We start from the raw sequence: 26,920 nt of genomic DNA, 5'->3' as shown, positions 1-26,920 counted from the left end.
AGTTCTAATCATCATCATCTCGTATTCTTAATTGCAGCTCTTAATTAGAAATTAATTATTAATTATATTAATACAGTGTATGCGGCGCCTCGAGAGGCATATAAGAGGTCGTGGCTATGCCTATGGCTTCCCGAGATCTTGAGAGCCACTTATTAATTAACCATCCTCCGCATATATGAAAAGAAAAAAAAAACCCCTTAACCCTTTTAATATTATGTGTCTAAATTACCAAAAAATATATTATTATATTTCTATCCATAAAAATTCTCTAAAAATAAATTATGTGTATTTTATGTAAATTATTTAACAGATGATTATTGGTGGAGTGATAGAGATTTTATATTTAGATTATTTGATTAAATTATAACTATGATTATTTTAGTTTTCTATTTAAATATTATATAAAATCATGAAAAAGTTAATTTTTTATAATAATATTAATTATAGTTTTAATAAATTTAAAATTGAATTATTATGTTGCCATGTAGCACAATTAAGCAATATCCGTGATTAAAGAATTATTGTCATCCCTTGAAGTTTCGAGTTTAACATCACGTATACACGAGCGTTAATTATCAAACAATTAAGAGGCTTTGAATATATATTATCTTGTACTCACCCTAAAATTATAAAAAAAAAATATTTTTTGAGAGATTATTAATTTTTTTTAAATATCACATTCATGCCTCATTTGATTACATAAATATAAATACAGAAACTTATTTATCATATTAATTTTGAAATAATTTATCATAAATAATATAAATTATTAATAAAGTAAAGGTATTTACCAATAATAATAATAATAAATAAATAAAGATTAAAATATACTCTAGTCTTTGTATTCTTCATACATTTAAAATTTAATATTCTAAATTTTTAAAAGGAATAATTCGATTTAAAAGTTTAAGTCTAGTTATTAATATTATTAAAAAATATTTTATAATGTTAAAACCATTACAGCAAAACATAACCTTTTGGATTAAACAGCAAAACAGTACAAAACCAATATTGGATATATACGAATCACAGGGAATCTCAGCAGGCTAAAGAAGAACCAACATAACCCCAAAATTTCAAAAAACCCAAAAACATTTATAATGTTAAATTCAGCCTAATCACACCGATGTATGAAAAACAACAAAGAACCCAGATTTTTTTATGTTTTTCTTTTCCATCTCTGTTTTGTCTTTTGTTCTGTTACCTTTAAGACCCTTGCTCTTTATGGCGTGTTAGAAAAATGAGAAAATTTAACGTGGGGTGTTAAAGTTTTGTACATGGAGAAGATCCCACACGCGCACGGCTTGAGAGTGTTGTTTTATAAGAACGAGCACACAAAGAGACCAGAAAAAACTGATTACTTTGATGCAACTTGCGCTATTTTCGCCTTTTGTAAGAAGGAAAACAAAAGGAAGTTTCATTGAACAGGGACACATGTTTGTTCTAGATTTTTATTTTGCTTCACTCAAAGTCTTTTTTCAGTACACAGACAAAGAGACCCAAAGTACCAATCTGGGTTTTTTCCTCATAGATTCTTCCTAAAGTGAGTCCCTTTCCTTTCATTCTTTCACCCTTTTTAATTAACAGTTTGGTTTGGAATTTGTATGCAAAAATGGGGGTTTTGAGGGGAAGTTTAGACTTATTGAAAGTACAAATTCATAGCACGATGATTGTGATTATTTTGCATATGAAAGCTGATGTTTGACATGTGGGGATCAATTGTTTATAGTCAACTGAAGTTTTGAGTGGTTTAAAAGTTGGAAATACAATTGAGGATTATATATATATATGTGTGTGTGTGTGTGTGTGTGTGTAGATATAGTATTTTTAGTTTTTGATTAACTGTGGATGAAAAACTATGGAAGGTTTCTTCCTTCTGAAATGCATTTCTGATCGCAGTTCATGAATCCAAACAAACTTTTTGCTGACGATGTTTCTGCACCTCGGACAGATTGGGATTTTCGATACCGGCGAAAGGAACCTTTCCTGGAAATTCCTCTTTTTGTTTTTCATCTTTACTCTGCTTTTGTGTTTCGGGTCATGATCTTGTTTACGATTCGAATCTAATATACATATAGGCTCTGTTAGAATCGAATTTGTCGACATGGAAGGCAATGGCGATGCTGGTCCCGACGGGTACACACCGAATTCTACGTATTTGGATGCTGCCATGGATTTGGATTTTATGGATGAACTCTTGTTTGAAGGATGTTGGTTGGAGACTAATGATGGTTTAAACTATATGCAACCTGGTCCTTCGACTTCGAATGGTCTTGATGAGTTTGATACGGTTCCTTTTAGTGTAAGCTCACATCAAATGTATCACGGAGAGACGGAAACGCCAGTTTCTCCCCGTTGTTATATGACAATTGAGGACCTTTCTGGAAGTCAATCACTGAATGGGACGGCTGATGGAAGCGCTTCATCATTGTCACAACCTGGAAGTTTTATAGTTCAAGGCACTGAGTTAGGCAGTAGATGGTGGATAGGGCCGAGCACGGGATCCGGTTCTTCTTCATCTGTGAAAGAGAGGTTAATGCAGGCTGTTGGATATTTGAAGGAATCTACAAAAGATAGGGATGTCCTTATCCAAATCTGGGTGCCTATAAAAAGAGAAGGCAAACATGTTCTTACAACCGAAGGCCAGCCATATTCTCTTAATACTAATTGCAAGAGTCTTGAAATCTTTAGAGATGTCTCCAAATCATATAACTTCCCAGCCGAGGAGGATTCAAAGGAATCAGTCGGGTTGCCTGGCCGTGTATTTTTGGGGAAGTTGCCCGAGTGGACACCCGATGTTCGTTTCTTCAGAAGAGATGAATATCCCCGTATTAGTTTTGCTCAGGAGTACAATGTTGGGGGATCTCTCGCTCTTCCTGTTTTCGAAGGAGCCACGGGAACTTGCTTGGGTGTTGTTGAGCTCGTCACGACTACTCAAAAGATCAATTACCGTCCCGAGCTTGAGCATGTCTGCAAAGCTCTTGAGGTCTAACTGTTCTTTTTCATGTTCTTTGCTTATCAATATCACCTGAAGCTCTCCCGTAGTTTAATGCACCAACTGTCCCTAGTTCGTGTCACTTTTCTCCACTTCAATAATTATAACTTTGTTTTATGCCTTATTAGAACGACTTTTCATTTTAGAAAAGAAAATTGAAATAAATTAAGGGAAAAAAACCTTTCAGAAGATCCAGTGGTCAGGAATATGTTTATAACACGATTCATCTCTCTATGGTTGCTTGTTCTTTAGTCATATTCGACTCGAAATAAATTAAATCTTTTTGCAGGCTGTCGATCTAAGGAGCTCTCCCAACTTCACTCCTCCTAATGTTGAGGTAAATGAATGGTATCTTAAACCTATATAGTTTCCAATGATTTGTAATTTTATCATTTGTTTCCGAGACCAAAGAATGTTGTCAACATTTGCAGGCATGCAACGAGTTGTACCAAGCTGCATTGACCGAGCTAGCGGAGGTTCTAAGATCTGTCTGCAAGGCATATAAACTTCCTTTGGCTCTGACATGGGCTCCATGCCTCAGTCAAGGTAAAAACGGATGCAGACACTCTGACGAGAACTTTTATCATTGTGTCTCCACTGTGGATGCTGCTTGCTTCGTTGCTGATAAAGATTTTTCGGATTTCCTTGAGGCGTGCTCGGAGCACCACCTGTTCAGAGGCCAAGGTGTAGTTGGCAGAGCATTCACGACGAACAAACAATGCTTTGCAACTGATATAACGGTCTTCAGTAAGACAAATTACCCTCTCTCTCACCATGCTAGGATGTTCGGATTACGCGGCGCTGTAGCTATCCCGCTACAAAGCATTTTTACTCGATCGGTCGAATTTGTTTTGGAGTTATTCTTGCCGAAAGATTGCCTTGACAGTAAAGCACAAAAGCAGATGCTGAACTCGTTGTCCAGTTTTATGCAGCAGGCTTGCCAGAGTTTGCATGTAGTCGTGGACAAGGATCTCGAGGAAGAAGTGATACTGCCAGTTAAAGAAGTTGCTGTGTTAGACGGGAGATCAGACAAAGAAATTATTCAATTTAAGGTTTCTTCTCTGAAAGGGAACTCTCTGGAAGAGTCGTCATGGATTGCTCACATGATGGAGGCCCAACAGAAGGGTAAAGGCGTTTCTGTCTCGTGGGAGTATCAAAAGGAAGAACCGAAAGAAGAGTTCAAGGTGACAACCCATTGGGAAGACACTAAACTAGACTTGCACAATAAGCAGATACTTTCGGATTTCCAGCAGCTTGATCAAAACGCTGAAACCAAAGCCAGCGTTGAGGGAGATGGTGGTGACTCCGTTTCTTCCGGCGGTCATTACATTTCAGCCAATAAAAGAGCTGGCGAGAAGAGACGAACCAAGATGGAGAAGACAATCAGCTTGGAGGTTCTTCGGCAGTACTTTGCTGGGAGTCTTAAAGATGCTGCTAAGAGTATTGGTGGTAGGAAAATATTTCATTAGAACTAGACACCACTCATTGTTACTTAATGATCAAAGTAACCATAGTTTTTCAAATAATCATATAGCTCAAGTAAGTTTTCCTCGTAAATATCACTATTTAAGCAGAAGCATAGCAGCAGCAATGTATCTCTTGAAGATATATATTGCTTTAGCCTAGTATATATCGATAAAGGTGGTATATAAGTTCAAACACTCTAGTTCTTTATTGATATACCGAAATGATAGTTTCAAAGACGAAGTGTCTGTAGAACAATGGGAGGCGTATTGCCTTTATGATGTTATTGGACTGGTTTGTTCCTTTGCATTCTAACTACGACATTTCTGTTACCATACCTCATTTTCGAGTGATACATACAAATGCCTTTGTCATCCGTGCATTAGCAGTTTGTTCAGTTTGTCTCAATGAAAGTTGCTTAACATAGTTCATTCCATTGCAGTGTGTCCTACTACTTTGAAAAGGATATGCAGGCAACATGGGATCACTCGATGGCCTTCTCGGAAAATTAAGAAGGTAGGTCACTCTTTGAAGAAACTACAACTCGTCATCGATTCAGTCCAGGGTGCTGAGGGTGCCATTCAAATTGGGTCATTCTATTCGAGCTTCCCAGAACTTAGCTCGCCAAATCTTTCTGGCAATGGCCCTTCTTCGTCATTCAAGATCAGTAACCGTTTAAAGCCATCTGAACCACTACAAGGAGCCGCTGCTCCGAAGTCTCCACATTCTTCGTGTAGCCAGAGCTCTGGTTCAACTACCTGTCTCTCCACGGAAGCAAAACAGCATAATACGAGTACTGATGCCTTATGTAATGCAGATGGGTTGATGGTGGAAGACCCTGGCGGAGTAATGAAGAGAGCTCACAGTCATGTTGAATTGCACTCGTTAAATCAAGAGGAGACTAAGCTGCTTGCAAGATCCCAAAGCCATATAACATTCAACGAACTTCCAACCTTCGAGACTCTGCCACCCTTGCCGAAAAGCGGTGGCCAGAACTTTCGAGCCAGGGGTGCCTTTAGAGTAAAAGCAACATTCGGAGAAGTTAATATACGGTTCAGATTGCAACCGAGTTGGGGGTTTACAGAATTGCAACAAGAGATTGTGAAGCGATTTAGTATCGAAGATGTGAGCAGAATGGACCTAAAGTACCTGGATGATGACAGCGAATGGGTTCTTTTGACATGCGATGCTGACCTTGAGGAGTGTATAGACATACACAAATCTTTTCAAAGCCACACCATTAAAATCTCCCTTCATCAAGCTTCTCATCCGAATCTTGGAAGTTCATTCGGTAGCAGTGCGCCATTATAACACCAGGGTCATCGTTAGCTCCCTTCAAGGATCCGGTGGAAGTAATTTGAATGGTCGTAGTAATTTGTTTAGGATCTCTCTCATATCATTTGTGACAAACAGTTATGCAGTCCCATTAGTTAATGAGGATATATGAATTTTATAGACTGCAATAAGAGCATGTAAATTAGGTTAAGTCAATAACGTTGACCGAGGATTGTGGTGGTTATTTTTATCATATGCACTGTTATGCCTCGTTGAACTAGTTTAATGCAATTTCTCATTACAAGAAGTTTGAGTATGCCTAAATGCACGAATTTCGCACATACCATCTCTCTTATCACTTGCTTTTGAGAAGGGGGATTAAGATCCCAAAAAAAACTGAATGATCCGAATTACAGTATTCAAATAATTTAAAAATGATTATACAAACCGAGTTCGTTATTTAATTTGTAATTAGTTTTAATTAGTTTATAGAGTACAAAGTATTACGAGACTAAAAGAATGATGTGGCAAAGTTTTAATTCATCCATCTCATAAAACGGAAGCCATGTCTTACAAATTCAGGTACCGGGATGAAATACACAACGTGTACATAGTACAAGGACCGATTACATAATTTAACCAACACGTTGTGTGTGTATCGTTGTGGTAAAAGGGATGGAAAAATAAATGTTCGAGGACTTTATAACTAATTTTTGCAGAAATGAGGGGTCCTCCGCAAACTCTGCTAGTCAATTCCAAGGTTATATCTCTAAACAATATTTCTTGCGGGAGGACCCATCAAACTCAGCACCACCTGCAAATCAAATGAGCATTAGATGTACAAATATCTATCAATATACAACTATTTACTAACAAATACTAAAGCACAAGCAGATAAACAGTTGAATGCAACACATCAACAGTATCCAGTAATGATTCTTATAAAGTTTTCGTTTCCATGCATACCAAATTTGTAGGCTAAATCTTATGTTTAATATATATATATATATATATATATTGTGTTTAGTGTAGGATATTACATAGTTAATGTAAGATATTACTTTACATATTATAGGTTATAGGACCTCTATACTTGTATATATACCCATAATGTTGAGGATTAAATATAAGACGGGTATTCTATTTCAGAATTCTACGGTTTACTTTCGGTACAATTATCTTCGGCGGTCACATTTTAGAGAGGTGCTATTTGCTTTGATACTATTTAGTATCACTTTCTATCAACTTTTGGATGGGGGGGGGGGGGAAACAAATAAATAGAAGGAAACATCGAAACCAAACACAGCCTTGGCATAAAAACCAGTTAGAAACACAGCCAGCAAAGATAATGGAGTCAAAGAGTTGCAAGGGTTCCGTTAAACTTACAGGTAAAAACACAAGCCCGTGCAAGAAACCGATAAGAACCAATGCTAAGTACATCTGAAAGTAATATACCTGCAGGGAAAAAAAGTTGCTGTACATGTATTCTATCAACCAGGAAAAAGAGATAATTGAATGATAGAAGGGAATGGTTAGAGACCACAAAAAGTTCTGATCTTGAGAAGAAAAGCACAACCACTCCTACAAGCTTCGTGAGGGTTATTCCACTGCCAAAAGAAGTGAAATGGAGACGATCAATTACACTTTTCAGCAACTGAACACCAGCTTACTGGTGCTTTTTACCGAGCATTATAGTAAAAAAAAAAAGAAGAGATAATCCCTTCTAGATAACTCTATATCATTTTCACGGTGTACGGGGTGGGGGAATTTTGTTTTTAATAAATTAAGATAATCCCCCCTTCCGTCCTTCAATCCCCAGTTCCCCACCCTTTTCCCAAACCCTTGAGATAAATTGAGATTGTTCCTCAGCTGATCATGAGAGATAAATTTCAATAAAACAGTTCCATAAAGAACAGTTAGATTCATAAACAAGAATTATTTTTTTTTTTTTGATAGGAATAGGAAGCCTCGTTAAAAACCTCCCTCATAGTTGACCCTTTCCTAACAGAAAGGATCAAGTAGTGGAGGGAGGAAAAGAGTGCCTCATTTTATTACCAAACCGGAATTACATAAGACTTAACAATACAGCAGATGATTTTACATTAGACTTAACAACTTCAGCTACTTCAAAAACCTACAGCCATAGAAAAATAAACTATAACTAAAACAAACAATCAACTGATCCCCTGCTTTGCTAAACTATCTGCCTCCCCATTACAAGACCTTGGAATTAACCTAATTAAAACCACCTTTTCAGAAAGGATCAACAAATTTTCTTTAACAAGAGGCAACATGAAAACTGGTGCCAAAGACGGGGTGTGAATCCACTCCACTGCTGACTTACAATCACTCTCAACAACCAATCTACTGGCAGCAGACCAACTTGAAGCTAGAAAAATTTCGATGCCTCTTTTAATAGCCTTTAACTCTGCAACTGGTGGGGGACCTTGACCAATATTCTCTGAAAAAGTCAAAAGAGTGCAACAATTCCAGTCCCTTAAAATGCCTCCAATACCTCCAATCGAGTCATTTAACCTCACAGCTCCATCAACATTCATCTTTAAGAAATCAACAGGTGGAGGAAGCCAACCAATAACAGAATGATCCTTAGGTTTAGGAACAGAAATACCATCAGCAAGTGATGGATCCCCAATTAGCAGATCTTCCTGAATAGGGAATTTAGGATACTTGGCTAGGAACCATTTAGATAACCTAAATCTCACAAGGAAAAAGAGAGACAGCCTATCAAGGTTTAAACCTTCAAACACAATCGCATTCCTTGCTTTCCAAATAGACCAAAAAATGACTCCCGGGATAAACTTCCAAATCAATGAATTCAACCTCAAACTCCCCCACGAATTAAGTAAGGAAGGAGGGTCCTGTGGTAGCACAATAGACAAGTCCCAGAAGCTTGCCAGTTTATTCCATAGTTCCCAAACTACAAAACACGAAATGAACAAGTGTTGCACAGATTCCTCATGTTCCTTGCAGAAAGGACATAGAATATCTTCTTCTAAGGACATTCCTCTTTTCCCTAACTCCATTTTAACTGCAACTTCTGCTGAGCTAACTGCCATAGGAAAGCTTCTACACGAGGCGGAGACAAACCCAACCACACCCCTTTTGACCACAAATCAATACCCCCAACTTCCTTACCAAGAGCTTTCTTGTACAATTTTACTGAGAATAACCCATCACCACTTGCAGACCAAGAGAGAAAATCTTCAACCGAATCAGTGAGTTTTATTTCCTTTAATTTCATCATCAAATCCAACCATTGTTCCAATTCCCAATCAGACAAATTCCTCCTAGTAATAATGTTCCACTGCCAACCATTCAACTGAAAGCTTCCAAAATCAGTAACCTTACCCCATTTGTTAGTAGAGAGTGCAAAAATTCTAGGGAAAAGAATTTTTAAAGGAACCTCATCCACCCATGGATCAGTCCAAAAAGATATGGACTTACCATTGCCTACTTGCAACTTCGAAAATGATCTAAGACACTCACCCGCCGAATCATTCTTCAAAAAATTATTAGCAATACTTCTCAAATTCCAAGAAGATTTTGGAGAAATGACCTTACTAATAGACAGTATTACTACTAATATTTTGCTTACTACATAACACTCTTTTCCATATGGATTCCTTTTCATTTGCGAACTTCCACACCCATTTCCCCAATAATGCCCGATTAGAAAGATTCAAGTCAAGAATTATTTAGATTGTATACAATGTTTATATAGTCTTCCGACAGCTATCATAGATACCACACCAAAATTGGGACAATGGAAGAACAGTAAACCTGAATACAGATGCTCCAATGGTACTAAGAGCCTCCTTCATTCTTTGATCCCTACTCCCATTACATACCTGTTTAAAGGAAATATAGAATTATGAAATCAATAATTTTAAAAGATAACAAGTCAATGTGCAGTTCCTTTGTTAATATAATATTTGCCTTACTACAGTATACAGCACCATTTTCCTGGAGAACTAGAGTTCAATTGGAGGTTAATGTCACAATTAGGCAATATACAAATTCCTTTCTTCTTTGTACCACAAATAAATCTACAGAAACATTACTATTATGCTTGGATAAACAATTATAAAAGACTTTTCTTCAATTATACCCTTTCTATAAATAGCTTACGTAAAAAATTAAGGGGATAAAAAAGGTATATCACATCTTAAAAAAATCAATTTTCTTTCCCAGCCTTCCCCCAAATTGGGGTAAATAAAAATTGTCTTGAGGGAAAGAAAGGGACACTCAACTCCCTTTACTCTTCCCTTCTTTTAATAGTTTATCCAAACAAGAGAAAGGTTCTTGTTTTCTTTAACTTTAACATTATTTCCCACAGCCATGTATGATACAAGTAACCCAGTTCCATTACCTACTCATCTCAGACTAAACAAAACCGAGTAAAGATTGAATACTGACCAAGAAAGCATTTGCTATATGGACACAGAATTCAACGGCAATCCCTATTGACATGATAAGGTTCACGACTGAAACTGCGTTGAGCTGAATACCCAGAATTGCCATTACACCCTGCAAAATTAGAGAGAGGATAACTTTCTTTCTTTTAGGCGAAAATATAATTAAGAAAAAGGACACAAAAAAAAAAGTTACATAAGCTTTATTATATTTTCAATAAAAAAGGTGGAGAAATAAAAAAGGCTGAAAATCAGACACACTATCGTAAATGTCAAGGCAGAAGATATACCATGAGATCTACAACAATCATCACCAATACCAGTACAATGATGGCGGAAATCCACAAACTGCATTTTCCAAACCAAAGAGAAACATACTAAAGTTGACAGAATTCCAAAACAAATGGGTAAAAGGAGATTAAGCACGCAGATAAAAAGTCTGCAAAAAGGACCAGAGAAAGAATTTGAACCTGGATGTGATGACCAGACAGACAATAAAAATAGCACCTGTGATTTAAGAAAACGCACTCAATGAACTTTTACATAGAGATTCATTTAATAAGGAATGCATGCCAACTCGTACATCTACTTCAGGAAACATGGTAAAAAATAAAGGCACGAAGAAAAGGTAATCATAGCAGCCAAAGTTAAAGAACAAAGCATCTCATAAAATGAGGGATAAAATCAAATCTCTTTAGAGAATAATGATGTGAAAGATGATAGAAACTCCATACGTTAAAACATTTTCCAAAATGCCAATACTCCTATAAACCGTCTCTGAATAGTTGAAAATGATTTTTACAAAAGAAAGCACAAAATATAGATGCCACTAGAGAGAGCAGAAAACCAGTTGTTTGAAATACAACTTGCTTGATGGATGTAAATTAATCAATGTGGCATGCTGGAAAACCCACCTAGTGCAATAGCAATATTCGTCAAAGCAATCCTCCAAATATCAAGATATTGCTCAAAGAAAATATAGAAGACTGAATAGGGAAAGATTTGCATCTGCACCAGCAAAGTAAACAGGAATTAGGAAAAACATTGTTTCAAAAAACAATAAGAAATGGTGAAAATGTCAAACACAAGACCAGCAGCATGAGGAAGATATTTTTCGGAAAAGAATTATGATCATATCAATGAATTATAGAAGGCCTTGTTTCCTTATACACATTCCCCTTAAAGCCCACTAACCAGGTTATTTTATTTCAATACCATATCAAATCTGAAGACAAAATATACACTCAAGTTTGGTATTAACAAGAAGAATATTGTCATGACATTCAAAAAGAGAGACCAAGCACTATTCATGGCTTCATAACTAAGAATTCAGCCTCACTCTGGGATCCGGTTATTCAGAGGTTCTATAAGAAGCTGTCAGGGTGGAAAGCAGCCTCTCTCTCTTTAGCAGGAAAAGTGGTGTTGGTAAATTCAGTCCTATGTTCATCGCCGATCTATTTCTTGTCAATGTTCAGAATCCCTTCCTGTGTTTTGAGGAGGCTAAACTTTACTAAGGCAAATTTTCTATGGCGAGGTTCAAATGAAAGGAGAAGGATACATTGGATTAATTGGTCCACTGTCTGCAAGCCTAAGAATTTGGGAGGATTAGGGATAACAAATCTGAACCACCTGAATATAGCACTTTTGGGTTAATGGGCGTGGAAGTTTGTAAGTGAGAAAAACTCGTGGTGGAAAAGGATGATTTGTAGTAAAATGAATGTTGATTCGAGGGCTATCTTGGTGGATATTCCACTACCATCTCAAGCCTCTTGGATTTGGAAAGGGGTGGTTAATAATTGCATGGTAAGTGACGACTTTGGAGCTTGTTTTAGGGATCAAGTCTCCTTAAAAGTGGGTAAAGAGAGGCCATCCTTTTCTGGCATGATGTATGGTTAGGCAATTCCTCTCTGAAAGTTCGATTCCCAAGATTATTTTCTCTTTCGGTTAATAAAAATGGGAAAATTGCAGAGTTTACAAGTCAGAGTTGCTCGGGTTGGGGTTGGGATATCCAAATGAGGAGGAATCTTGCAGATTGGGAGTTGGAGCAGTGGCTAGAACTTAATCTGTTACTTTCCAATTATCCTGGTGGGTCTTCTAATGAAGACTGTTGCGTTTGGAGGGGTCTGGAGACGGAGTCTATTCTGTTAAGTTGTGTATCAGGTTATTGAATGAAAGGGTTGAAGTTGATCCGTCTTGGAAGAAATCTGTGTGGCTCGGGATTGCCCCTCCTCGAGTGGAAACATTCGTCTGGAAGGTATGTCATCAGAAGGTGGCAGTTAAAGTTGAGTTGATCAAATGAGGCGTTCCCGGGATCGTGGACAACCTTCGTCCTCTCTGTGGTTTATCTCCGGAAACTATCTCCCATCTGTTTGTCTCTTGTGGAGTCGTTTGGGGTTTATGCACTAATTTTCTGTGGCTTTGGGATGTATCATTTGTTATTCCAGAAAACCCGACAGTTCTATTGTCCACCTGGATGGATCTTGTCCCCCGATCGATCATTTGGTCCCTTGTCCCAGGGGTGATTTTATGGTCGGTTTGGAAATGTAGAAATGAGATTGTATTTAAAGAAGGGAAACTAGATTCAATTCATCTTTTCTTCTTAGTGAGATACATCTTGTCTGCTTGGTTCTCGGCGAAATTTCCTTCCGTCGGTATTCCCTTTGATTGTCTTGTGGGGAATCCTTCCTTGGCAGATTCTTGGATGAGTTATAAGAAGACCCCCTCTTTTCCCGTCTTGGAAACCTCCCCCTCAAGGTTTCTTCAATGTTGATGGTGCAATGGATAAGTTTTGGTCTAAAGGAGGTATAGGGGGTTTAATCCAGGATGCCGAGGGCAAAGTGTTGGGAATATTTTCAGAAAATGTAGAACTTGGTCCGCCTATCCTGGCTGAGTTGTTGGCTATTAAAGTAGGATTATCCTTCTTCGTGAAGTCTGCTTGGGGTTCAAGAGGGCGACTAATTTTGGAAAGTGATTGTGCTCAAGCCTTGGAATGGATTAGTAATCCTGGGTCTTGCTCCCCTATGTTTGAGTCGCTGGTTAAGGAGATAATGTCTATGGTAGTTGACAGAAATGTTATTTTGAGGCATGTTTTGAGATATGTGTGAATTGTGAGGCTGACGAGTTAGCAAAGTTAGGGATTGGGCATTGATTGTATTGTTTTTCTGGTTTTTTTTGGGATAGTGTTACTGATTTAGGTTTGTTTCTGACATTACATGGGTCTGTGTAATTTGGAGATTATTGTTTTGGAATAAATTTCTGGTTTTTAATGAGACCTCCCTCTTTTATAAAAAAATGACAAAGATCATAAAATGGGGTGAAATAAAAGGAAAAGTGTTTCTGCCATCAGCATTTCCATTCTTATCCCCTGAAATGAAAAGCAAACTTAATGCAACCTCTTGACACAAGAAAACTTTAAAGCTTATCTAAGATCAAGGAAGCCAAAGTTAAAGATTAATTGAGAGCATAGCTAATTGAAACCTTCAGTGAATCAGAAACTCTTGAGCTGAACTCCCTTGCAGCTCGCAAAGCATTAACATAGTCACCCTGAGGAAAATGATGAGATCAAGTGAAGTGGTGTGATTAACTACAGTCACACAATGAAGTAATCAAAAGTCATATTGAGATCAAATAGTCAACCAAAGACATTGGCTTACTTGTCTGTTAACTGGTGTGTGATAAGTACGAAACTCTGATGCTTTTATAACACCATTTTCATAACCTGTAAAGATGTATACAGGAATGTAAGAAATGCCTTTTATTATCCTGTAAGAGAACCAGAAAATGATGTTTAATATACATAGGAAAATTCCCAATCTACAAACCATTCAAATCCACACTGCTAGTATAAGCCCCATGACCACCTTTGGCACAATCAGCGGATGGCAGAGCATTAAGGAACCAAGGAAGCTTCTCTCTAAATTGCTCTGTAAATGGGCGATCATTAACCAAATCCGCGTGGCGGAAGCACTGGAACCAACAAAAAAGATTTTAGTGCTCGCAATATTTTTGATTTGGTACTTGGAATAAATCTCAAACCTTAATAACCCACTCAAATGCATATGTAATGGACAATTTCTGAAAAACATTTCTAATTTATATGCTACACCTAATCCCAAAAGACATGAGGAAGAGAGAGAACAGGGACAAAACCATTGTACAGTCTTTGCAGACTCCACCTAAACCACAAGAACCTCCACCGGGTGAACAGCAAGGTGGCTGGAAAGAGTAATATCTAGTTTAGCAATCCAGTGATAATCATCTAAAAAGCTCAAAAAGATGGAGAAAATATATCAAACGTCACACTAAGTAAGCATGATATTATTGTTGAACGATTAAACAGAATATTGAATTCCATACACATTCAGATCTCATCATAAGAGGGAATCATAAGAAATGTTAAGCTTGTGTTAAAAACTTGATATCAATACAAAATCCATTTGGCTAACATAAAAGAAACTAGTCACATATAAAGTACTAACTTGATCATCTGGAGGACAGTAAGAGCCATTTGTAAACTTCCGACAACAACTAAATGCCTCTGGTGATAACCATACAAGAAAATCATCAAGCCATGAAGCAGCTGACTTTGCAATGAAGCTTGATTCAGGAACTAATGATGCCCTTGATATCTAGCCAAAATGATAAATTGTAATGTTTTAGATAGGGAGTCAGAGACAAGACAGATAAAAATAATGTTTCAACCAACACCAAGAAAGCCTCTTTCAACTTTCACACTCTGTAGTTAAATAAGTTTCAAGCAAAGCAACATACAGCATAATGCTACATGCATAGAAAAGAACATATATCCCAGATTGTATTGATGTTAGCATTATATCTTACAATGAAAACTGCTAGAAATTCATTACCCCATTCAAGAGAGAGTTAGAATCACAGTGGTTGATGGAGCATAACTTATTTGTATCTCTTGATTCCAAGCTGAGTGGAAAAGATCGTTAGATCAAACAGTCATAAGGATTGAGAATAAAACCAATGATACACAGGCATTGACAAAAATGAGATGAGAAGAATTTCCACATTTTCTTTTGATATAAAGCTTTAGAAGAACATTGTAATTAAGTTTGGACATAGGTAATTGACAGTCAACTGTACTCCATCAACTCTGTGAACATATTTACCCATTAAATAACTAAATTACCAATACCTTCTCACTTGACATCAATCATTTCATTACAAGTAAATTTTACTGTAATTCTTCTAAAAATAATCCAAAATATAAAGCAATTAATAAAAATTTTATTACAACTATAAACTGTAATCCACTAAAAATTGCAATTCAATGAAAGAAACCATTCTATTATCCATCCAAAGGCAAGGATAACAAAAATTTGAAGTTTCGTCATTTTTGCAGCAAACTACAACCCCGTAAGGGATAAAGAACTGATCCTGAAATACAGAATTACTTTTTCTTCACCTTAGCTTTTCTCACCCAAAGGATCAAAACTTGATCAATCATGTCTAAAACATTACAACAGATAACTTAGACAGAAATGTATCCATTTCAATGCCCCATACGCAATTACGGAGTTGAACAAAATCTGCAAAACCTCTACTAAGCAGTAGCAGGAATGAAACTGGCAAACATTTTATCCACTGTTCGTTCTTCACTAATGAAATTGCTAGTTAAGATCATGTTCCATACCTAAAAGCAGTTTCTTATGTACGTTAGGATCAAAACTCAAATGTTTCACCTCAAGCAATCACACTTTTTCTACATGAAGAAGTCAAACTGTCTATCATATCTCAAGTTAGCACTCCATGTGAAAAGAGGAGAGAGAATTATAGCACAATCTCATGAAAGTCTATTTTCATGCATAGAACTGTTCATCTAAAGTACACTAGTTTTTCTGACTCAACTGCGTTATGTTAACAATAACAGAGCTCATGTCTGAGATATCTGAGCAAGGTTAAATCATGTATCCCCGGTCATGCATACCATTTTAGGCAATGACATTTCTCACTTCTCATTCACACCAATATCACATGATGGCATTTACTAGTTTGAAAACAACATACACTACTTGCGGAAGAATTTGGTGGAGGGGAAAGTAAGTATCAAACTGAGAAAAGAAGAATGAAATAATATTCAAATTGATACCTGTAGTTGTAATCCTTAACAACAAAGTACAATGGTGGTCCGATTCTGAGATATTCTGAGATATTGGTGAAGTATCCCTAACACAAATACAAATTGGACTGTGAGATTGACAAGAAAAAAAATATGGAACTCCAGAATGAAAGGGAAATGTCAAACAAGATGGCTTAAACCTGAAGATACGAGTCCCGAGGAAGAACAATTTGTTGCTCCAAACCAGACTCAACCCTTGTGGAAAGGGCCTAAAACACAAGTAGAAAACTATTCATATAATGAAAAATCAATTGGGAAAATATTAGACAAAAAATGCAGGCAACTTACTATGCTTGCCAAAGAAAAAGCAATAAAGACGGCAATTACTACCACTTTGACAGCCCAAAGTCCAAGAAAGGGCGCATGTATTTCCTACATTATCAAAAGTTTTTGAAAGTTGCCATGAAAACAGATAATAGGCCATATAGCATTTGATATGACCATTCATTAAGAAATTCAGTTGCTACAAATTCATCATGAGAACATGATTAACCTGACTTTCAACCAATGGCAGAACATATCCTTCACCAAAAGAAAAAGCATTTTTTTTTATTAAAGTAGGAGGTCTCATTAAAACCCCCCTTCATAATTGACCCTTTCCAAAAGAAAAGAAACAACCGGAAGGAGGAAAAGAGTACCTCATTTTATTGATATAGCATAAGTACAAAAGAAAAAACATATAATAGTGCCTTGAATATAATTCAGTACTAGTAACTTTGAATATCTTACTTGCATATATCTTGCCAAAAGTCCAGGTCCTCCTGAGTTCATGCCTGAATTTATCAAAATGGTTGATCAGTATGAATGCTGAGTTACAGAGTAGAAGAATGTTCACATTAAATTTTTAGTGTGCTTGGTTGAGTGGAAAAGTGAAAGGAAAGGTAAGAGGGGAACGGACAACCGGAAAGAAAATAGGAAAGTTGACCTTTTTCCATCCTAATGCACAAAAATAAGTCATCACAAATTGGAATGATAAGAGGAGAGAAAATGAGATAAATTGAAGATAATTGTGCATTTCTTTTTTCTGATAAGAAAGGAGGTCTCGTTAAAAACTCCCTTCATAACCATCGTAATAACCGTAAGGTCTCACGACGGCCATTGGAAGGAGGAAAAAGAGTACCTCAATAATATTATTATTCCATTAAGAAAGCCAGCTCCTACATATTACAGAAATACACCCAAGCTGTAATACCCAGTAGCTTATACATTCCCCAAAATATAAAACCGTCCCATACATACAAATTACAACCCTACACTATCCTATTCCAGCTTTTGCTAATTCATCCGCCTCCCAGTTTGCACTTCTCGGAATATGCCTTAAAATAACATCACGATCCAACACATTCTTAATCCACTTCAACGCGTTCTCGCTATCACTTTTCAAAATCAATCTACCTTTCGAACTCCACTCAGACTCTACAAACAATGACAAACCCACTTGAATGGCTTTAAGTTCTGCTAGGATTGGGGGTCCAGAACCAATAGAAGTTGAGAAAGATCCCAATATCTTGCTGTCTGCATTTCTTAATAATCCACCAATACCACACTTAACCCAATCCTTATTAGCAGCCCCATCTACATTTACCTTAAAGAAACCTTGAGGTGGGGGGACCAGGATGGTACCGACAAGGCAAGATGTTTTTTTTCCCAAAAAACTTCATTTTCTCTCCTATCACTTTTCTACTCTACCAAGCAATGGATGGATGGAATTTCCCCCCCTTTCCTTCCAAGCACAATAATTGAAAGAAAAAATATATTTTCTTTCACCTTCAACGTATCATCTTTTTAGTTTTCTTTCCAACCTACCAAGCAAAGCCTTAGAGCTATACCAGACATTCAAAGCAAACAGTACATGATAAATTCATAAAACAATAACCTTCATCAGGCTCTTGAGTAGATGACGGAATTTTTATGCATGGAAAACAGTCAATCCTGTTATCCTCAGCTCTCAGACAGTCGAAGACTATCAGTGAAACAAAAGCAGTAACTTGTAGAAGGAAGTCCAGCAAAACAGCCACAGCTAACAAAAGAAAAACAACGGAGGAATAGATATTAAGGTCAAACAAGGAGTTGATAATTTGTTGTTACAAGATAGTGGATGTAGGAACAGATCATTACACCTGCAAACAGGGAAAAGACACGGCATGCTGGCATAGGAGTGAAACCTCCAACAGAAAATGCAAGGATCTCAGACAAACTAGCTAGTGTTATGGATAGACCAACTTCAACCATTGCATTACTGATTCGCTCCTCTAAAGGTAACGCCAACGGTTGCCGTTTTACGGCATGAACCAGTATACACATGTTATCCACTCCAACCTGATTAAGATAAATAGAATGGGAAATGAAAGAGAACTATAACAAAGAACTAAGCAAACCAAAAACACAGTAATCATTTCAAACACTAAAAGAGGAAGAAAACAGAGAAGTTTCAGAATAAAAAATCATATAGAATGTCTAAATGGATGTATGGTTTCACATTTAAAGAACATAAGCTGCATAATACAGACCACAATATACAAATGAGGTATATATATATATATGAAAAAGAATGTATGTAATACCCTCTTAAAAGTTTTTGTTTTCTGAAGTGAATTAGAATGGGAACATGTCTGCCCCCTCAATCATGACCACAAATTGAGAATAGAGCCATCATAAGAACAAAAGTTTCAGTTTCAGGATAAACAAACAGATGGAATAAACTGTTCCATATAAGTATTTTTCCTCCTTCCGCTGGTTGCTGGTAGACCCGAGGTCTATCCGCAATTAAGAAGGGGTTTTTAACGAGACCTCCAATTCTTATAAAAAAAATAAAGCCCAAATGTGAGAAACTCAGCACCTGTAATGTCTGTAAAGGATTTTTCAACAAGGGAGAGGGGGAATAGAGGTCAACTCAGGACTAATTATTATAATCTTGGATGCAGATTCTATCACAGAAAGAACTAAAGAAAATCTGATTGAAAACTTACAGCCAAAACCAAAAAAGGTATCACTTCCATTATGATCAATGTTGACTTAACTCCAAAAGCACTGAACAACCCAACAGATCCAAGAACGGAGAGCATGACAAGAACAACTCCCGAAAGACCAAGCAAGACCTGCAAAACAGTAGGTGAATGGTGAGTTACAGAAATTTAATATTCCAAATACAGGAAAATTTATTTAATTTCAACAGAAAATAGCATATGACAAGAATCTATGTTACATGGACACAACATAGACAAGTAATATACAAATGTTTGCATTACCAAATTTCCATCTTTGTTGACGCATGTATCCATAATAACATGAGCAAATGCATCTAGGAAAACCACAGCATTGGGGACTAGAAAGTTAAACACACATATGTGCTTTTCCGTGTATATTATAGCCCATGGGGTTTGAACCACACAATATTCTAGCTTTCTACAATAGGCAGGGAACAATGGCACCCTGCCTTTCATTTGTCCGAGGGCTTGGTTCTGGGTACTTTCTCGGAGCAAGTTGGGGCTGGTCCTCCTATTTTGGCAGAGTTAATGGCAGTTAAGGCGGGGTTAAGCTTATTCTTTGAATCGGGCTGGTGCACTAAGGGTAGATTGATTATGGAAAGTGACTGTGTTAATGCTTTGGATTGGATTAAAAATCCTGGTGCTTGTCTTGGCCTATTTGCTGCTCTAGTGAAGGAAATTGTTTCAATCGTTTTAGAGCGGAGTGTAGTAGTGAAACACATTCAGAGAGATGCAAATTGGGAGGCGGAAAATTAGCAAAGCTAGGAATTGGATAGATTTTTTGCTATTTCCTAGGTTCTGGTAGTGTTTATTATTCTATAGGCTGGATTGTTGGTTTGGACTTGATAGGATCTCTGTATTTATTGTATTTTCTGTTGGAGTTTTAATAAATTTGAGGCACTCTTTTCCTCCTTCCAATGTTCATTGAGATATCTTCTAGTATTTCAATGGATATGAAGGGGTTTTTTAATGAGGCCTCCCCTTCTTATCAAAAAAAGAAAAAAGAAAAGAAGAAAACCTAACATGCAAAAGTGAAGACACAGATCGAGAAATTGAATATATTGAATAGTGCACATATGTAAAAGCAACAAAGTAAGTGTATCTAAATCAATTCAAGCATTGAGGTCGTCATGAAAAGAAACGGATATGTAAGTAGCAGTAGATGAGAAAGGTGTTAACTGAATGTATATTAGAGTACACCACATTAAATATACCTTGGATGAGATATAGAAAGTAGACAAACGAGGTTCATCACCCAATGTGATAGAAATGTAAGCAAACATTACAAGATAGCTTACCTGAAATGAAATTAGATTAGGAGAAAAGAAAAGAGGAAACAAACAAATATTTGTCAAGTATAAAACGAGAAAGTTGGAAATAACTGGAATCATTTGGAAAAGTTAATTTATGAGAAAAGAATAAAACTAGTAACTTGCCACAATTGTCATAATATCTGCAGTGCTCTCTCTTTTCAGTTCTTCCTCAATTGAGCTTTCAGATGAAAATGAAAGAGAGAGATTTCTAGACTGAACTAAAGGTAGCAGCTCATCCTGTCATGTCCATACAACCATCCAAGAGTAAGTAAGACATTATCTTTTTCACTGTACAATTACAGCAGTTCCTCCTAATAATCAAGACAATACAATATCCACAGACGAGAATAAAAGAAACTAGGGCTGCGCAACAGAAAATCAAACCAAAATGTAGTATTTGGACAGTTTATGATACATAACTTCAAAACTGTGATTACCCGAATCGAATCGAATTCTATTTTATTTAATTTGTAATTAATTTTTATTTTTTTATAATGTAAAGATAAATATTTTATGTTTCAAATAGTGAAAATAACTAAAAGTTACTATATAAGAATTATTAATTGTTTTTATTTACTTGAAAAAAATTAGAAGTGTTAAAGGAAAAAGATTTAAAAAATTTATCAAATAATGTAAAAGAAAATAACATGAAACAAAACCATTCTCTCAAAATGAAGTCAGAAAATCAAAACCCAAAATTAATATGAAAAAATCAAGAACCAAACCGAGCCAAACCAATTAAAATGGACGGTTCAAAAATCCAAGAAACCCGACCGAACCAAACCTATCTCACCCCTCTAAGAAACACATGTGCCCTTGTACCTTCACTAACTGAACAAAAGCTTTTTCCCAAGCCACTGCCTTCCCATTCCCGTTGCCTGCTTCATCAATTGCATTATTAACTGGGTATGTCACAACAAATGCAGAAGCCTGAAATTGAAATGAAATAGTATTAGAAATTATATATATACTCGGGCTGTAAATGAACAGAGCGTTCGACGATCTACTCGTGAACAATTCGTATATTGTTTGTTCGTTAAGCTAAATAAAAGAGTTAAAAGAAATTTTATGTTCATTTAAACAAACAAGTTTGAACAGTGGTGTGTTTAATTCGTTTATGTTCACAAGCTAGCTTGTTTATAAAGCTCGTTTATTTAAATTTGATACTTTTCGTGTAAAAGATACTTAAAAAAATTTAAATTTGTTTTTATTTATAATATAATCATCAATATTTATATTTTATTATTTTATATCTAAAATATAAGAAATATGTTTTTTTTATAGAAGTTGGAGGTCTCATTAAAAACTCCCTTCGTATTCTTCCACATACTTAGAAGTATGTTGAAGAACATTGGAAGGAAGAAAAGAGTGCCTCATATTTTATTAAATAGAAGACCAATTACATATGGAAACACCAAACCCTCATACGGGAATAACACCATTACAAACCATAACCCCTAAAAATCTTCCATCTTCAAACAAAAACCCCTAAGACATAACCCTAATTCCAAAATACACCTCAAGATGAAAGATTACATATCAAAATAAAAACCAACAATTAAAACCACAAACTACAAAAAACTCCTCTGAAAACCGCTGTCGAACAATCACGATCCAATTTGAGGGACAAGATCTAACGAAATATCGCAATCTTCAGGGACCCAAGAATTAGGTTTGAAGGAAGGGTCAACTTCATACACCAAGATTTTGAATAAATTATCACCGACCTTCAACTCCAACATCTCATCAATTTTCCCATGAACATTTGTGAGTTTTTGGATTTTAGCCCAATCAAATGATGATGGAAACTCACAACTGTTGTCAATTACCATTAACTTACCCCACTTAGTTGCGATGTTTTTGAAAGTATCCCAATTCCAAGTGTGAAAAGGAATACCTTCGCAAACTAACCACACGAGCCGACACTCCACCACAAGGCTATCTGACCAAGTTTCCACTCTGGAAAACCATTCTGCAAGAGTCTTTAGCTTATCATCCTTCACGCTTCTCAACGAATCTGAGTTTTCAAAAACCATAAGAACTACATTCCCAACAGCTCTCATTAGCGTGAAACCAGCTAGTCCTTTGGCTTGTATTTGGTTAGCAAGATTACCAATTTTGATAAAGTTCATGCACCACCCCACAAGACAATTACTTAACACTTGAAGTTTATCTTCGTCCACAACACCCTCAACTTCACAGTGTTTAATCCTCGGATAATCTTCCATCCCAGACTTACTCTGAACAACCGTCGAGGACTTTCGCCAGTAAGATTGTCAGGGTTTATATTTAGCCAAAGAGACTCTAATTTTACTGCCGTAAATATGAACGCCATTCATGTTTAATATCGCTTTCCTTGCTTCTTCAATAGCTGCAAAGCGAATGAATCCAAAGCGACCTCCTGTCGAATTCCTTTTGATAGGAATGAAGGCATCAATAACATGACCATAGGTGCAAAATAAAGATTTGAGTCTCTTCCAATGGATCTTCTCCGGTAGGTTCTCAATGAATAACGAGACGCATCCACTTCTACACCCATTACTACCATTTGAATTACCTTCCTTCCACCAATATTGAAATCCGTTCTCCTCCTTCTCGCAACTTCAGAAGGTTTTCCATTGGAGTACCCCTTCGTGGTGCTCTCCTTGATTCCATGGTGATCAACATCTGCTTCAGAAAGGGCTGGTGCTGCCTCTGCTGGAAGAGACTTCTCAGTCCTAAGATTCCCACCTTGTGGAGGAAATCTTTCATTGTCGTCAATCCTTACAACAGGTGGTTGGCAGTCTAAAGTTGCTTTAGCAGAGCAATTTTTCAAACGCCTAGTTGATAAAGGACTATCACCCGACCTCGCTGAATTTACTCTTACATTTTGCTGATTTTGGGGCGTAGGAGACTGCCTGTAGGTGGTGCCGTCAGCCTCAACTGTCCAACCTGCCTCACATTCCAAGGCGGACAGAACATCGTTCATATATTTTTTTTTTATAAGAATTGAAGGCCTCGTTAAAAACCCTCTTCGTAATTAATGGAGCTTGGAGAAAGCTCCTTAATCAATTGGAAGGAGGAAAAGAGCGCCTTAGGATTTTATTCAACAACATAAAATACATAAGAAACAACCAGGACCACACCCCCATCAAACCATAAACAACATAAAGCGCTCAAAACCCAAAGCAAACCAAAACTATAACAGAAACCTACTCAAAACCGACACAGCAGTACCCTAGATCAGAGGGTGAGTCCTGATTCCCAAACTAGCAATACTATTACAAAGGATCAACCACAACAAACCCATCGAAAAAGCACAAAACATTACAAGAAGCCTGTTACACTTAACCGATCCCCTGCTTAGCTAACCTGTCAGCCTCCAAATTACAGCTCCTAGGAATCCATCTAAGAACGACCCCCTTAGCAGTAATAAGAGCTTCAATATCCTCCACCAGATCACTGAAAAATGAAGGGGTAGGTTGCAGCTTTAAAATCCAATCCACTACACATTTGCAGTCGCTCTCAATAATAAGTCTTCCCTTCTTAGCCCAATTTGAAGAATAGAAAAAACCCAATCCTTCCTTAATAGCTTTCAGTTCAGTCAAAATAGGCAAACCAGGCCCTACTACAGAAGAGAAAGAAGCTAAAGAGCCGCTGAAATAGTCTCTCAAGACACCACCAATACCCCCTTGCATCCCATCGCCAGTCACTGCTCCATCAACATTGAGTTTAAACATATCCGCTGGAGGAGGAGACCAACCAATAACCTTCTTAGGACCAGAAGTAATGAGAAAAGAATCTGCCCTCGTAGGATCCCCTACTAAAAGGTCTGTCTGAATCCGAACCGAAGGATGTTTAGCTAAGAACCATTTCGCCAATCTAAATCTAGTGATAAAATACAGAACTGAACTGTCACATTTTCCATTTTCAAAAACAACCAGATTTCTTGCCTTCCAGATTGACCAGAAAATAACAGTCGGAATAAACCTCCAAATGATAGAAATTATGCCTATGATTGGACCATGAGCAGAGAATAGAGGAAGGATCTTGATGCAGAGCAATAGAAATATCCCATAACCTTAGAAATTTACACCACAATCCCGAAGCAACAGAACACGTTAAGAACAGGTGAGCTATAGTTTCATCCTGGGAATTACATAATGGACACAGTACTTCCGTTAGAGGGATCCCTCTTTTCTTCAATTCCACTCTAACTGCTAGTTTCTGATGGCAAATCTGCCATAAGAAGGTTTGAAGTCTAGGCGGAGCCAAACTATCCCAAACCCACTTCTTCCACTCAAAACTATCTTCAGAACTATCATATAACGACAGTCTACAAGCTTTGACCGAGAACATGCCATCCCCCTTACCCGACCACCCCAGGAAATCATCAACAGAACATGACAACTTAGTCTTGTTAATCAACATTAGATCGATCCACTGGTCCAATTCCCAATCACACAAATTCCTTCTAAGCTGGATGTTCCAAACCCAAACATTATCTACATACCCACCAAACTCAGAGACCTTCCCCCATTTATTTGTAGACAAAGCAAAAATTCTGGAAAATTGATGATTTAAAGGCAGACTAGTGATCCAAACATCAGTCCAGAAAGCAATCGACTGACCATTTCCCACTTGGATCTTTGAATTGTCTCTCAAACAGTCACCGATCTAATCATTCTTCGAAAAGTTACTTAGGATGCCTTTCCAAATCCAAGAATCAAAAGGATAAGCCGCATCTGAAATAGAAAGGGACAGGACATCAACATTGTTTTTGCAGCAGATCAACTCCTTCCACAAGCTTCTTTTTTCATTTGCAAATTTCCAAATCCATTTCCCAAGTAGGACTCTATTTATCACCCTTAAATCAAGGATTCCCAAGCCACCCTCTTCAATAGGTTGACAAACCGACTTCCAACTCACCCAATGAATTCGTTTCTTATCAAGGTCTTCACCCCAAAGGAAGTTAGCCATCAGAGAATTCAACTTCTTAGTCACTTTGAGAGGAATCTTGAAAATAGATAAAAAAAAGATCGGCAAGGATGAAAGCACAGATTTAACTAGAACAAGTCTACCTGCCAACGACAATGATTTTGCTTTCCAACCAGCTAGTCTTTTATTAAAATTCTAGAAAACAAGATCCCACACTCTCTGAATTCTTCCTAGTCCAATCGGTAGACCAAGATAAGACATAGGAAAGGACCCCACTCCATAGCTCGCTTTCGTAGCCCATTCTTTAACCAGGTCAACATCCATATTAACTCCAAATAACGAACCCTTAGACAAATTTAAATGTAACCCAGACACGACTCCGAAAATCCTCAATACTCTTATAATATTTAAAATCTGCATTGGAGAATCTCTGCAGAAAAGGATTAAATCATCTGCGAACTGTAAATGAGTCAAATGAAATGAGTTACCAACCCTACCAATGCTGAACCCATGAAAAAGACCTAAATCAGCAGCCTTAATCAACATAAGATGTAACATTTCCCCCACTAGATTGAACAGGAGAGGTGAAAGACCGCACCCTTGTCTCAACCCTTTACTAATGTGGAATTCATCAGTAGGACAGCCATTAACTAACACCGAGATAGAAGCTGAAGAAACACAACGTTTAATCCATGAGATCTATTTTTCCCCAAAACCCATAACCTTCAATATTCTGAATAGGATAGGCCACTCAACCGAATCATATGCCCTACTAAAATCCGCTTTGAAAACAACTCCTTTTCTCCCTAGTTTTCTCCAATAGTCAATGCCTTCATTTTCCAGAAGCGCACAATCAATCAGTTGTCTACCCGGAATAAAAGCGAATTGTGAAGGGCTTACCAAGCTATTAACAACAGAGACAAGCCTTTTCGATAGCACCTTAGATTAACAACAGAGACAAGCCTTTTCGATAGCACCTTAGAAATGATCTTATAAAGGCTGCCAACAAGACTTTTTTTTTTTGATAGGAATGGAAGGCCTCGTTAAAAACCCCTTCTTGATTAAAGGAGCTTAGGGGTAAGCTCCTTAATCAGCGGAAGGAGGAAAAGAGTGCCTTAAAAACTTTATTATAATACAATTAATAATATTTAAAACACTACACCACAATACATCCCAAAACTTAACAACAATTTAATAGACCGTCTCGCTGGACCAGAAAATCCAGTGACAAGGCTTTACAGTCAACCTATCCCTTTCTTAGGTAAGCTATCAGCCTCCCCATTGCTCGCTCTTGGAATCCACCTCACTGAATGAACCTTGCCATTTGAAAGTGTCAAAATCTGATTAACCAAAGACGAGTAGAAAACAGGAGCCAAAGCCGGTGATTTAAT

General features: G+C 37.1%; 2 protein-coding genes across 4 annotated transcripts in view; one reads left to right on the top strand and one right to left on the bottom strand.

Annotated features, from left to right (window-relative positions):
• The first annotated feature begins 1,365 nt into the window (after positions 1 to 1,365).
• LOC120145415 (protein NLP2-like) lies at positions 1,366 to 6,041 on the top strand. Of its 3 annotated transcripts, none has more exons than XM_039159251.1 (5): positions 1,366 to 1,543; positions 2,079 to 2,986; positions 3,285 to 3,332; positions 3,427 to 4,444; positions 4,902 to 6,041. In XM_039159251.1, the coding sequence occupies exons 2-5, from the start codon at positions 2,105 to 2,107 to the stop codon at positions 5,768 to 5,770; spliced, it is 2,817 nt and encodes a 938-aa protein (XP_039015182.1). In that variant the 5' UTR covers positions 1,366 to 1,543; positions 2,079 to 2,104; the 3' UTR covers positions 5,771 to 6,041. The 3 variants fall into 3 exon arrangements, with proteins under 3 accessions (XP_039015182.1, XP_039015181.1, XP_039015180.1); XM_039159250.1 differs by having other exon boundaries at positions 1,952 to 2,986; XM_039159249.1 differs by having other exon boundaries at positions 1,900 to 2,986.
• Positions 6,042 to 6,304: 263 nt separating this feature from the next.
• Positions 6,305 to 26,920, bottom strand: part of LOC120145542 (NPC intracellular cholesterol transporter 1-like) — a 40,114-nt gene continuing 19,498 nt past the window's right edge. Inside the window, 24 exon segments of the mRNA XM_039159366.1 lie at positions 6,305 to 6,548; positions 7,121 to 7,189; positions 7,275 to 7,341; positions 9,536 to 9,599; positions 10,168 to 10,282; positions 10,458 to 10,515; positions 10,638 to 10,674; positions 11,082 to 11,175; positions 13,645 to 13,710; positions 13,821 to 13,885; positions 13,989 to 14,133; positions 14,317 to 14,382; positions 14,646 to 14,795; positions 15,033 to 15,102; positions 16,283 to 16,359; positions 16,453 to 16,521; positions 16,601 to 16,684; positions 17,042 to 17,085; positions 18,189 to 18,332; positions 18,433 to 18,631; positions 19,282 to 19,410; positions 20,514 to 20,597; positions 20,736 to 20,849; positions 21,435 to 21,542. Of these exon segments, the coding sequence (XP_039015297.1) occupies positions 6,504 to 6,548; positions 7,121 to 7,189; positions 7,275 to 7,341; positions 9,536 to 9,599; positions 10,168 to 10,282; positions 10,458 to 10,515; positions 10,638 to 10,674; positions 11,082 to 11,175; positions 13,645 to 13,710; positions 13,821 to 13,885; positions 13,989 to 14,133; positions 14,317 to 14,382; positions 14,646 to 14,795; positions 15,033 to 15,102; positions 16,283 to 16,359; positions 16,453 to 16,521; positions 16,601 to 16,684; positions 17,042 to 17,085; positions 18,189 to 18,332; positions 18,433 to 18,631; positions 19,282 to 19,410; positions 20,514 to 20,597; positions 20,736 to 20,849; positions 21,435 to 21,542 (2,163 nt within the window). The 3' untranslated portion in view covers positions 6,305 to 6,503.

The sequence above is a fragment of the Hibiscus syriacus genome, unplaced genomic scaffold (assembly GCF_006381635.1).
Source record: "Hibiscus syriacus cultivar Baekdansim isolate YM2019G1 unplaced genomic scaffold, ASM638163v2 tig00110893_pilon, whole genome shotgun sequence".
Classification (NCBI taxonomy): Eukaryota; Viridiplantae; Streptophyta; class Magnoliopsida; order Malvales; family Malvaceae; genus Hibiscus; species Hibiscus syriacus.
The sequence above is the reverse complement of the archived record's forward strand: the minus strand, read 5'-3'. Positions and strand labels throughout refer to the sequence as shown.